This window comes from Cyclopterus lumpus, chromosome 9 (genome assembly GCF_009769545.1).
Source record: "Cyclopterus lumpus isolate fCycLum1 chromosome 9, fCycLum1.pri, whole genome shotgun sequence".
NCBI classification, from domain to species: domain Eukaryota; kingdom Metazoa; phylum Chordata; class Actinopteri; order Perciformes; family Cyclopteridae; genus Cyclopterus; species Cyclopterus lumpus.
The window spans coordinates 13648418-13661053 of NC_046974.1; the positions used below are offsets into that span (position 1 = coordinate 13648418).

At 40.1% G+C, this 12636-nt stretch overlaps 2 protein-coding genes across 4 annotated transcripts in view; both read left to right on the forward strand.

The window, feature by feature from the left end:
• sv2ca (synaptic vesicle glycoprotein 2Ca) overlaps positions 1-6192 on the forward strand; it is a 28371-nt gene extending 22179 nt beyond the window's left edge. The window contains exons 6-13 of one of the 2 annotated variants that reach the window (XM_034541893.1): positions 420-509; positions 940-1050; positions 1191-1279; positions 1655-1819; positions 1898-2031; positions 2387-2593; positions 2811-2970; positions 3136-6192. In XM_034541893.1, the coding sequence (XP_034397784.1) occupies positions 420-509; positions 940-1050; positions 1191-1279; positions 1655-1819; positions 1898-2031; positions 2387-2593; positions 2811-2970; positions 3136-3319 (1140 nt within the window). In that variant the 3' untranslated portion in view covers positions 3320-6192. The remainder of the gene's footprint in view (positions 1-419; positions 510-939; positions 1051-1190; positions 1280-1654; positions 1820-1897; positions 2032-2386; positions 2594-2810; positions 2971-3135) is intronic. The other variant, XM_034541894.1, reaches the window with a different exon arrangement.
• A 990-nt stretch (positions 6193-7182) lies between these two features.
• The window catches only part of iqgap2 (IQ motif containing GTPase activating protein 2), a 33367-nt gene continuing 27913 nt past the window's right edge, over positions 7183-12636 (forward strand). The window contains exons 1-2 of one of the 2 annotated variants that reach the window (XM_034540965.1): positions 7183-7591; positions 9940-10039. In XM_034540965.1, coding sequence (XP_034396856.1) covers positions 7546-7591; positions 9940-10039 — 146 coding nt within the window. In that variant the 5' untranslated portion in view covers positions 7183-7545. The remainder of the gene's footprint in view (positions 7592-9939; positions 10040-12636) is intronic. The other variant, XM_034540966.1, reaches the window with a different exon arrangement.

Here is a 12636-nt window from a genome sequence, read left to right on the forward strand (position 1 = left end):
AGTGCTGCCTCATGTTACTGTGTCATTGTCACCCTCTGTCCTTGCTTATCAGTTTTTACAACTCTAGAATAATACGTCAGGTGAATTGAGATTACTTGGACATTTCCCAACAGATGTTTAATCAGGCCAAACAGCGTGAGTCATCTAAAACTCTTGGAGGAGGCCTTATGTCTGCAAAATAGAAAGCTGGAGCTCCGTGACCGGAGGTTTGCTGCTGCATGATAATTACCCTTTGAAGTAAAATGAGTCACCGTTGTCATGGTTTTCGTCATTATGTCCCATCTTGAAAAAAAAATCAAAGGCATATATTTATGTACAGTTTCTACCATTGTGGATGTGTTGCTGTCCACAAGGAAGTGAGACCAATGCTGATCCCATGAATGTATCTCCTCTCTTTCTCTTGCGTTCCCTCCTGTCAGGTGGGGAAGCACGATGAAGCCTGGATGATCCTCAAACAGATTCACGACACCAACATGAGAGCGCGTGGGCAACCGGAGAAAGTCTTCACTGTGAGTGTTTGTTTCTGCTGTGTGCTGTCTTGGCTGGGCTTCCTGATGCTTAAGGAAGCAAAGAGGCTTAGTTTCTGCCACCGCGGGGACAGCTTTTAACGCTTTGACAGAGCAGGATCATATCTGAATTATGAAGGTTCTGAAAGCTGTTTTGTGTCGTTCAGGCTTATTTGCTTCGTGAGCTGCACTTGTGGGAAAGCCTCTTAGTCAACACGTTTCTTGGATTGATCATGCACTGTAGTACACACTGTTTACATCGACTTTTATCACAGTGATCGTGTGCTTTCAATCTTGTGTGACACTAAAGATAACCAAATAGAAATATAGAAATAATCCTATTGCTTACATAATCCCAGTGATGTCAAGCAATGAATGTTGATTGCACTTATTATATTGAGATTGTCATGTTATTTCTTCAAACCTTCCTCAGGTAAACAGGATCAAGATACCCAAACAACTGGATGAACTGGTGGAAATGGAGTCACAGTCTGGCAATCCAGTTTCAAAGTTTTTCTTTCGGATAAAGACTGAAATACATGGGGTAAATATTTGTATTCTAATTTGATTGCGGCAGAAAGCAGCTTTTTTAGCATTTCTTATTACGAATGTCTGTCCACTGCCTCAATTCCAAATGTCTCTTTTGATCACATGGAGTGTAATAAGTCTGTTATCTTTCTTTAGATCTATCTGAATCTCCTGAAGTGCTTCAACTACCCTATGCGAGAAAACATGATGCGGCTTGCCATAGTGTGGTTCATGCTGTCATTCGGGTTCGTTCCTTCCTCCTGATGCCATTTGTGTCACAGAAAACAGAAAAAACTAACCGTCAAATCGTTCTGGTCAGACAATAGCACGAGGCAGTCAGGCTTGAGGACAAATTACATTTCAGTCATCTTGGTTTCTCTGCAGTGCAGAAGTTGCATGGCCTCAAAATCAATCACAGGGGATCAATACTGGTCCATTGGTGTCTCAGGGGGAGAAGAGATAGGAGTGAAAGCAGACAGAGATTAACAAACACCCTGAACACACTCTTTAAAATCAAACAGAAACCACAAGTGTCTCCTCGTCTTCTGTGTCTGACTGCTCATGTAAAAGTGTATCTCTCCATTGGTCATCCTAATATCAATTAATCCATATGATTGCAGGTATTATGGCCTTTCAGTCTGGTTTCCTGATGTCATCAAACACCTTCAGGCAGACGACTATGCATCCAAAGTGAAGCTGCACAACAATGAACGCATTGAAGACTTCACCTTCAACTTCACCCTGGAGAACCAGATACACAAAAACAGCCTCTTCATCAACGACCGGTAGGACAAGTCAACTTACTAGCAGGCTTAGTGGATTGATGGATGGATTTAAAGCAGCATGTAACTGTGCTTCTTCAGATTCATCAATATGAAGCTGAGGTCCGTCACCTTCATTGACTCTACCTTTCGTAACTGCCACTTTGATGATGTCACATCGGTGGGCTCCTTCTTCCGTAACTGTACTTTTATTGATGCTTTCTTCTTTAACACAGGTGAGATACTAAGATTCTTAAACTTTTACTTTGACATGATTAAACAGCTAGAGTGGTATGTTTTGTCATTTCTGATTCACAGATCCATCAGGTATAATCTTGCCATGGTGAAAAAGAACATTTTTGTTTCAATTAATAGTTCTTACTGAAAGTATTTCAGTATTTTTTTTTTGTGTGCAAGATTTCAGTCATGTTGTAACCACAATATGATTGAAATCTTGCAACTTTAAGGAAAAGGTCAATCTCTCCATAGATATATTTCATCATTTCACTATAATCTTGTAATAAAGACTGTGAAGTCAACAACATACTGCATTGTGATTTCCCCCCTTTATCTTTTACATTCTTTGGGCAGATATTGATGAATCCAAGCTGATAGATGGCACAGAGTTGATCAACAGCACATTCACCCACAACAAGAAAGGATGCCAGATGACGTTTGATGATGACTACAGTGCCTACTGGGTATACTTCATCAACTTCCTGGGAACCCTGGCTGTTCTGCCCGGCAACATTGTTTCCGCCCTTCTCATGGACAAAATTGGGCGTCTGTCCATGTTAGGTAAGACTGGGAGGACAAGAGTGAGGTTCATGTGTGTGCACTTGAGTAATTGGTTTTCATATTGACTGTAGGATGATTCATGGTATGAGTGTGGCATCCATCACTGAGTATGAGACACAATTATGGTTTGGCCCGATAATTCAGTTGAACATTAGTCAAATGAATGTCACTTGTACCAACTCTTGTTCCTTCTCTTGTGCTCTGTATGTACAATCAGGCGGCTCCATGGTCCTGTCAGGCATCAGCTGTTTCTTTTTGTGGTTCGGCACCAGTGAGTCCATGATGATTTTTATGTTGTGCCTTTACAACGGTCTGAGCATCTCTGCCTGGAATTCTCTTGATGTGATCACGACTGAGTCGTTCCCTACTGGCAGGAGGTGAGTATGCGATCAATGGATGTGACATACTGGCATACATAGTTGTTTAGACTTGTTAATGGATCTCCATATAGTAGACAGAGATACACATACAACACAGGGGTAATTCAGTCAACTCTTTCCTCACCATAAACCTCCTCCTGTCCCCGATTCTTCTCTCCCCAGAGGAACAGGCTTTGGGTTCTGCAACGCTCTGTGTAAGCTGGCAGCAGTCTTGGGGAACCTGATCTTTGGCTCTCTTGTTGGCATCACAAAGGCCATCCCCATCCTCATGGCCTCGTCTGTGCTTGTCGGGGGAGGCCTGGTTGCACTCCGGTTGCCTGACACCAAGTCGAATGTCCTTATGTAACACCAGCTTGGCATTCATCAGCTGGGATAAAACCTGGATAAAACCTGGGTGAATCTGAGAGGAAGCCCAGGGAGTGTTGAGCAAGGAGTGCAAATGGCTTGGTTCACACATATCTTAATCACATTTCGCTAATGTACCGTAGCTGGATAGCAACCCACCTTTCTCCCAGTGTGTTTTAATTTTTAGCATACAAATCCAAAATCATTCATTCCTCGTTTTTCAATAATAAGCTCAGTCTTTTTGTGAATGTACTGTGTGGAGATATCACATGACAGCGCTGAGAGGTTGCACATGTTTTTGGTACTGAGACTTTGGTGGAGTTTTGTTCAGTGACTGGTTGCCCATTCCAACTGTAGCCATACGTTTGAGTGGAGTCACGGCATCGTTAAAGCTCAAGGCTTTTAATATTGATACAGTCTTATTAAGACAAGCCAGATGGGGAGAAAAGTGAAAAACAAGCTGTAATGAGCACAGCCAACCTTCTGTGTGGCAACATAGGGAATAGATGATCAGACAGAGCGGACATACGACACAGCTGTATGACAGCTGGCTTGCCCACAAGACTCACGTACACAGGACATGCTGTAGACAGTATACAGAAAGGCAACATGAACATCAACACATAGATATACTCGTGAGTGGTACTCACATCTACCGACACGTTTTTTCAGTACTTGCAACGCACTGGACACACAAGGTTGTATTTTGCTCAACATGACATTTGCACAGACGTCGTCAACCTTTAGATAATTAATGTATGACGCCAAGCCCTTTGCATTACCCAACCAAGAATCTAAAAGGCCATTTAAAAAAATATTTTAAATGTAATTAAAAGTAATTGAATCTGAGGCTGCTATATATTTTCTGCTTATTGTTTTGTGTTTTGTGGAAGTTAGAACGATGACAAATGTTGTTACTCCAGGTCTCCATCCATGTGTCATATTATTGTACAAATACTCTCTGATGAGCTCTCCTTCTGATTTAGCTTTGTGTTGGATCTTCCTTGAGGTTGAATAGTGACATGTCATGCTGCTTCCATTTAAAAATACTGAATGGCCTTTTTTTAAAAATGTGCCTCTCCTTAACGGGAGCAGTCTGCCGATAGTCATGTGGTGTCCAAAGGTCATAAGAAACAGACAGAAACTGAATCGGAAGTAAATAGATGAAATATTCATGCCCTTTTGTGTGTGTAGAGTATAGATGTGAGATAATGTGACCAGTATCTTGATGGTTCACCTGATCTCTTTTTTTCAAACATCCCTATTTTTATAAGTATTTTACTTTGGTGAGATAAGCCTCCTCTGCTCCAGAATAGGTAACAATAAATCATGACAACATTGGATCAAATGGTGTAAGTTACCGAGCATAACTTCAAAGTGATAACAAATAAATCAAAAAACGAGCATCTATTTTTTAGCGCTTATTGATGACATTATGAAAATGTCTGCTAAGAAAATGTTTTGGCTTTTTGGACTATGTAGTCATGTGGGAAAAAATCTACTCAAATTATGTTTGCATGTTTGTTTAATTTAAAATTGTGAAACAAATAGAAAACTGTATGATGAATTTGAGCTCTGTCGTTTGTTGTGACTAACCAACAGTTTTGTCTAAACTCTCACACTGACCTACCTTTTACTAGTTATGTATCTTGTTCTTCAACATTGGGACCTCATTGCTTTCTGCTTAGACTAATAATCATCACATCACTTTACTATTTTAAAAATGCTAAAATACCTCTAAAATTGTAATTGATATAATTCATGTGGCTGACGGCCTGCTTTTCTCTGTATTTGTGGTATCTGTGATCACAGCGTAGAGGTAGTTTACCCTTGCACTGCAGTTGGCTCCTTCAAGGCTACTCGACAGAAACAACATCAAAAAGGCATTATGAAGTGTGCCTGCTATTGCACAACAGATACATTTTGACCAAATGATTTAAGTATTTTTGAAACAAAACATACAGATTCTAAATGCCCTGATATAAAAAGTGATGACTGTCTAATGTCAACCAAATGTCAATCCAAGTCTGCAACAATATTAGAAGGCTTCATATGTTTCTGGATGAGTTACACCTTTAAGTAATGGCAGATCTACCTGTTGTGTTTTGTTGGAGAGAAATGACATTACCAGTTATGTTTGAGGTATTTGGGGTATTGCTTATATGTACTGTATTAATGTGTGAGTGAGTGTGTGTGTGTGTGTGTGTGTGGGTGTGTGTGTGGCTGTGTGTGTGCGTGCACGCGCATATGTGAGTATAAGAGAGAGTACTGGATGTGTGTGTGGGCTTGCATATACAGTATGAGTGTAAATAATGTACATATCAAAGCTAATATCGGTGGACTTCTGGTTATAAGCTCTTTGATCAACTCATGTGTCTCCTGCTTTGTCCAAGTGATAAGTCCATCTACTGTATCTCTGTTGTACATCTCTGTGTGTCCTTGGCTTTAAGCCCCTACTCACCTGCTACTCTGTGTGTGTGCGTGTGTGTGTGTGCACAAACTTGCATGTATGTAAGAAAACTTCTGTTCTTTTGTGGTCAACTTTGTGTTATTTCTGTAAATTCATCTGGCAGAAAATGATGGCAATATTAAGATTTTTGTTGAGGAAAAATGTGAATGTATCACTCTTGTAAGTTCTGTTTATCCATTTTATGGAGATAATCAAATGTATGTGGAGAGTAGAGTTGTGTATATTATTGTGAAGGGCCTGCCAGTCAGGATGACTGAGCTGTATGTTCAGAGGTCCATAAGTGTGAAACAATGTGAAGAATTATTTGCCAAATGATACCGTGAATAATATTAGAAAGTGGAAAGGCAGGGATTGCAAACTGTGCTGCTTTTGAACATATATACAATAAAAGCTATGTTCTCTAGAAAATGATGCTTTGCTTATATTTCACAACCCTTATCTCAAACCTCAGAATAAAATCAATCTCCATATTCATTTTCTCCAATTATTCTCCTTTGCTCAATAGCTAATTTTCATCTGTTCATGGGTACTTTCATATGTGTAGGATACAAAACATATGAAATAAACATATAATAAATGTAGCTGTGAATTTATTGTAAAACTCTAATATAAAACATCTGTGCAATAAATCCTATCTTTATGAAGGTAATTTGTTGATAGAGGGGTATTTATTCAACTCGATGGTCGTGTCTAGTAATTAGTCTACCTGAACATAAATGAGTCGGACAATCTCATTTGTGTTCTTAGTATAGGTAGTTGAGTATAAGTATAACTATATATAAACACACTGTACGCAGCAGTGTTCCCTGTGGGTAGTCCAGTCATAATTTCAAACCAATGCTGCCATCTCGTGGATGAATTTAGATATTGGAATTATTCCTGTAACTGCAAAACAGAATGCTTGGGATTATATTCCAATATATTTTCATGTTTAGAATTGTCACCTGCTGCTTGAATTTTGAGTTTCCCTTTGCACAAATAAAAAAATATCCAACATAAATTGGTGCATGATAATTTATCAGAATTAAGGAAATTAAATGTCTGAGGGGAGGATATCTTAACCCTGACACTTGACATCAAATATACATCTTGAAAGTGGCTTTCTCATGGGCTGCTGTTTGTGATCCAATTTCGATTACTCAGAATAATAATACTACAATGTGTGTTCAAGGCAGACAATCCACTACATTTTAATTAATTGAGGGCAATAAGGGACCTGGACCATGTAATACATACACAGGTTAAGGAGATGCATAAAGAGTCAAATATATGAGGGCAATAAGGTTACATTGAGTAAAACAGACCGAACAGGAGAATAAAGTGAACGCACAGCTACAGTGCGACGGTATGTGTCATTTCCCCCAGTGACAGTGAACGCAGCACGAGCCACCTTTTGACCAGCAGGCGGTGCAAGGTGCTAAATGTCCATCTCCCGTCCTGTCAATCATTTCACTGCAGAGCGTAACGAAAGCAGGGCAAGTTACCGTTCACACTTTGTTCAGGAGTCACAGACGTGCGCACTATGGGGACTGTCTGTCGAAAGTGGCAGTCGGCGCTTTCATAACACTTTTGAAGACTGTCCAGACACATTTTGTTGGTTTCCCCCCACCGCAGTTAGCTCACAAACGTTACACCGGTTATTGTATTCATATCAATATATCCTGAGAGGCGCGGCATATTGCTGACTGGCTGCTGAAACGGTGGCGTAGCGTTATTTCCAGTTCAGACGAGTCCACAAGTGGAGGAAACGACGCAAGATGTACCATGAAGAAACCGCAACTCTACAAAAGCCACGCTATGGAAGTAAGATAAGCTCTTTTCTCACTGTTTTCTCTCACGAGCACAGCGTTATGTATTGTGTTTGCTTGTTATGAGTGCAGAGGAAGCTATTGTAAGATGTTTGATGAGCAACAGGTGGTTCAGCAGCACTGAACAGCAGGATACCTGTCGGAGTTGTGTCACTCTGACAATATGGCAGGAAATAAATGAAATGAGGTCTGAGGAGGACGCGAGGGATCAAATGTTCAATGACCGAGGTTATTGGGCGAGAGATTCACATCCTGGTTGTTAAATTATCGTTAAAGCTGCACCATTGGTACGTTCAGGGTCCAGAGGTATATTGTGGGGCTTGTTGGCTGCAAGCTCCCTTACAATTTGACTCCTAGACGTTTTGAAATGTACTTTTTTCTTTCAAAGTGCCCCCAACTTCACCACAGTGATTGTTGTCTATTTGTTTAACGTTAATGTCGGTAGCTAACATATCAGCCTTTCTACACAGAAGGCATTTTCTCATAGGTTAACCATTAACCTGGGATTTTGCTGCTGTAGAGAAATTCATAACTGGGTCCACGAGTATGTTAAGAATGTAACTGAGCTTACTGATGTAAAATAAAAAAACAACTTAAGTCTGCAAAAAATACTTAACCAAGTCAGAATAAATTGTATATTGTCACTGACCAACATCTGTGGGCAAAGTGCAACTTTGAGAGAGATAAGACCAATCAATTATGTTATCACTGCAATCTTTTTGCCTGTGACTTGGACCATTGAGTTTCATTGACCAACAGTGGTGTTCTCAGGACACATAACACAACGCTGTCTCGCTAGATGTTGAGCTACTGTGCTCCCAAAATAGGTGTGTCTCTAGAAATATGAGCACAACTAGTGAGGATTTTGTTGAAAAGACTGAGAGTCTTAGTAACCACCGAGTGGTCCTAAATTAGTTGGCCATGTCATTGAGTGAAACGAGGCACATAACGGATCCCCTGCATGTGTATTACTTGCAAGTGCTGTTATGGGATCTAGATGCAATGGACCAATCACAAAGAAAATTGATTTGTATTTCCCCATGACAAATAATCATGAAGCCCATAACTCAGTCCGGTGATCCTCTGACACACACAGGCTACAAACCCATCCCGAGGGTTAAATATAAGGCAGAGTACTTCCAGGAAGTGTGAGTGAGTGAGTCAGTAGAGGTAGTGTGTACTGGCTGCACTGTGGCTGTTCCACCTCTGACATGAGTGTACATTTGCAACCATGTCACAGCTGCACAGCTGGGCCACTGATCTATGGTCAGATGACCTGCTTCTGGGCTCATGAGGCGTTAGGGCATGAGACTGGACGCTCCATTTTGTGTGTGTATACATATGCAGCTGTTTGTCTGCCACGTGCAAGTATGATATGTCAAGCCTCCATTGAGACTGAGTGAACCTATGTCTGCAGATGGCTGATGAATATGCAGTATTTAACAGAGAAGGCCTAAGAGGTTTACAGATTCAAGCTCGCTGCAGGAGAACTTAAATGTCCCTTGAGGGGAAAATTGTCTTAGACTCCACATTGGAGTTCCAAACCCAATAAATAAGATATACAATTTACAGGATGTAACGTTGTGAGATTGTCCCTTCACTCAGCCAGAAATAAAGAGATTTGATTGGATTAGACCGTTCGGGGGGAAGAGATCTCATTAAGCGGGTCAACATTAAGGTCAACCCTCAGCAGAAGTCACTTGTCAGTCGGGCACCCCACTAAGGCAACTTTGACATGGACATTTCATTTCATTGGGGCATGGGAGGTAGTACAGTTTCCAAGGGGCACCTACAATCCCAACAGTTAAAATAAACACCCTTTTAACAAAATGTAACCTTTCTGAACCAGTCAGACTGTACAGTTCATGCATCCGGTCACTACAGTTACCTTGAAAAATCAATGAAATAAATCACTTATTATTTGAGGTACCTTTGTACTGTACTTTTAATGTCAGTTTCATTAAATATTTATCTGGCGTTTGAGATTCTTTACTTTGCTCATGACGGGAACAGTATGGTCTAAACCTGCTAAGTATGAAAAGTCTCATGAGATGAACGTTTTGACGCAATTGAAATAATTTGAGCTATAACTCAATCTAATCAACATTCTGTTCATGTTGTACATATTGATTAAGCAAGCTTTGATTAAAAACTAATTGGTTATAACAATAAATTTTCTTTTACACCTGAAATATTTGGTCGTACATGATGAATGATGGCCAAACATAGGTCATGTGATTTTGTTTACATTTGCCATAGTGTGACACATATAAAACAGACTAGTATGTTGAACAATGAAAAAAATTACACTGACATAATTTTACATTTGCATGCCTTTTACAGACATTCAGGATGATGAGAGGCTGTCAGCGGAGGAGATGGACGAGAGGAGACGACAGAACATCGCCTACGAGTACCTGTGTCACCTGGAGGAGGCCAAACGGTAAGACGGGAGAAGGCCGGACACAAAGGAGGAAAGGGAGGGTGGGGAAACACCTTGAATATAAGAGCAACGTAATGGCACATGCTGACTAGAAGCAACCACTTTTCTTGAGTGTTTACTTTAACACTCAGACCTCAGAGGAATGACATTGGGCGTGTTCTTGGGTCGAGCGGTAGGTTTGTTTTAATTAATGTTTGATCATGTAGAACAGTTCTGTATTCTAAGTTTGTGTGTTTAATAAACATCGTTATATATTAACAGTAGGGAGTGGTTGAGAAATGAAATGGTGGAGTGAAAGAGGGGAATGTGATAGATAAGAGAACAAAGCAGTGTGTAATTGAATCATCTTTGTAGTAGCATAGCATGGAGTTGTAATGATAGATAATGGCAGAATCAACATGCAGCCTGCTTCTAAGATGAAGACACTCAGCTGCTTTCAATCAGTGTGATTTAAGACATGGCAGTTGGCGACTTAATGCAAAGAGGGGCTCTTTTTCCACTTTGTTCTAAACCTCACTGATTGCTAAAATAATCAAATACAACACTGAATGTTTTGATTATTTTGATAATTTTCTCAGTAGGTTTAGTAAATAATTTGGTTTGCAATGATTTCCACAAGACTCTTTGAATAGTAGTAATTCTAAAGACAACATAAACCTGATGTGTGGTGCCTGAGCAGAGCTAAAACTAAACCACTTCCTGTCTTCTTCACAAGGGCATCCATCCAAGCAGAAAGGAACAGGAAGTGTAATCATGCCTCTTTTAACACCCACAGAGTCTGAGAAAGATAGATTTTCAGGATTTATAATTGGTGTTAACCTACTGTAGTATTCTGTAGCCTAGTGGTGATTTCACAATGTTTTATGAGTGTGTGCAGCCTGCTGGCATTTCTTGAAAGATTATTGTTTGACAACTGAATTTGCACTTTATCTCAGTCAAGACTATTTAAATAGCCTACATTATCTGCTTATGTCACAGGATAATTAGGGTCTTCAAGGGCAGCTTGGCTAGACTGTGCTCAGATTCAGTCATCCATCAAAACCGGGCCACGCCTAGATTGTTCCACATCTTTCTTTATTTTTAGTGAGCTGGAAAGTAGTGGAAGGCTAGCTCAGCTCTACTGTGTGAGTTTAAGAAACGGGTGTTTTAGGACCACTCTGCTGCTAACTTAAAAAAGATCTCGATTCATCTCTCACATACACACATACTCACACTTTCACTTTCTAGCTTCCTGTTATTGCCTCCCAGTGCTACTGACTTGTACACTTCTGTCAATTGTGGAATGGAATCTCTATTCTGGGAAAGCTGTCAAATTGGATTAGGATTAAGACTAATGAAGGCACCAGCCACAGAGAATATGGGATTATGTTCTACTGTCTAGGGTCAGAAGTCAGCAGTGACTGAAACAAGCCAAACATCTAAAATAAACTCTTATAGTACACCTTGGTTATGATCTTACAAGGGACAGTTTCATTATCCACCTATAGCAGCTACTTTTACATCCATTGTTAACTGTAAGTCACCGTTAAAGAGGATGTATTGCTCCCTGGAAATAACTGAAACCGTTATCCAATGCACTATGGTGGAGTGGCTTGAACAAATTAAATAGCAACACACAGTTTTAATTAAAAAACAATTAGTTTGCTTCCGGGGCCTTAAATGACACTAAGTCAGCTGCAATAGTTCATGCAAAATGTACTTTTATTTGCTAATTTGTTGTTTGTTTATGTCCCATATGAATTATCATATTTGCCCAGACCATAGGAGATTACCCACAGGCTTTGTTGTTAAAAGGCCCCTCAAGAGCACTTGTTAGAGTGCTGAGTTAGTCTTAGCTGTTGTTGTTGTTGTCAGTTGACATACATACACACACACACACACACACACACACACACACACACACACACACACACACAGCATAAGAGTAGTTTCTAGAAGGAGACTTTGTATCTTCAGCGGACCTTTGATGGTTTATTTCATAGTTCTTTTGGATGGGAACTCTTTGTTTCCTTTGATACTGGTCCACCCCAGGATATCTAGAGCATGTGTTGTTCCAGTCAAGGATATTATCCTAATTTTCAGACGCACCCTGTCTTACCACATATGCTAAATTTCTCTTATTACACGCACAGGCACCCACACGAGCACAAACTCATGACCAGTGTGATGCAAGCCTTCAGGAGACACTCTGGGCCAAATTCACAAAGAATGCACTGCGGCTGTAATTGCACCATAAATTGTGCATCACTTGAAACTGCTATCTGCCCCGTCTCAAGGTCTGATTTCACCAAATATATTGCTTTAATGATATTACAGTGCAAATACACCCATAGAGTTTTGCAGCTCAGTGTAATTTGCCCTTTTTGCATCTGATTGCAATAATCCATGTGGCATAGTATAAATGTTGTCGACAAGGTGCAAACATTCCTCAAAAGATTACATTTTACAGTCTTTTGAGGAATGTTTGCACCTTGTCGACAACATTTATACTATGCCACATGGATTATTGCAATCAGATGCAAAAAGGGCAATTTTCTGTTGTTCACTTCTTTTAAGAAGATGGCATAATTTAAAGTGGCATAATTTAAAGTGGAGGA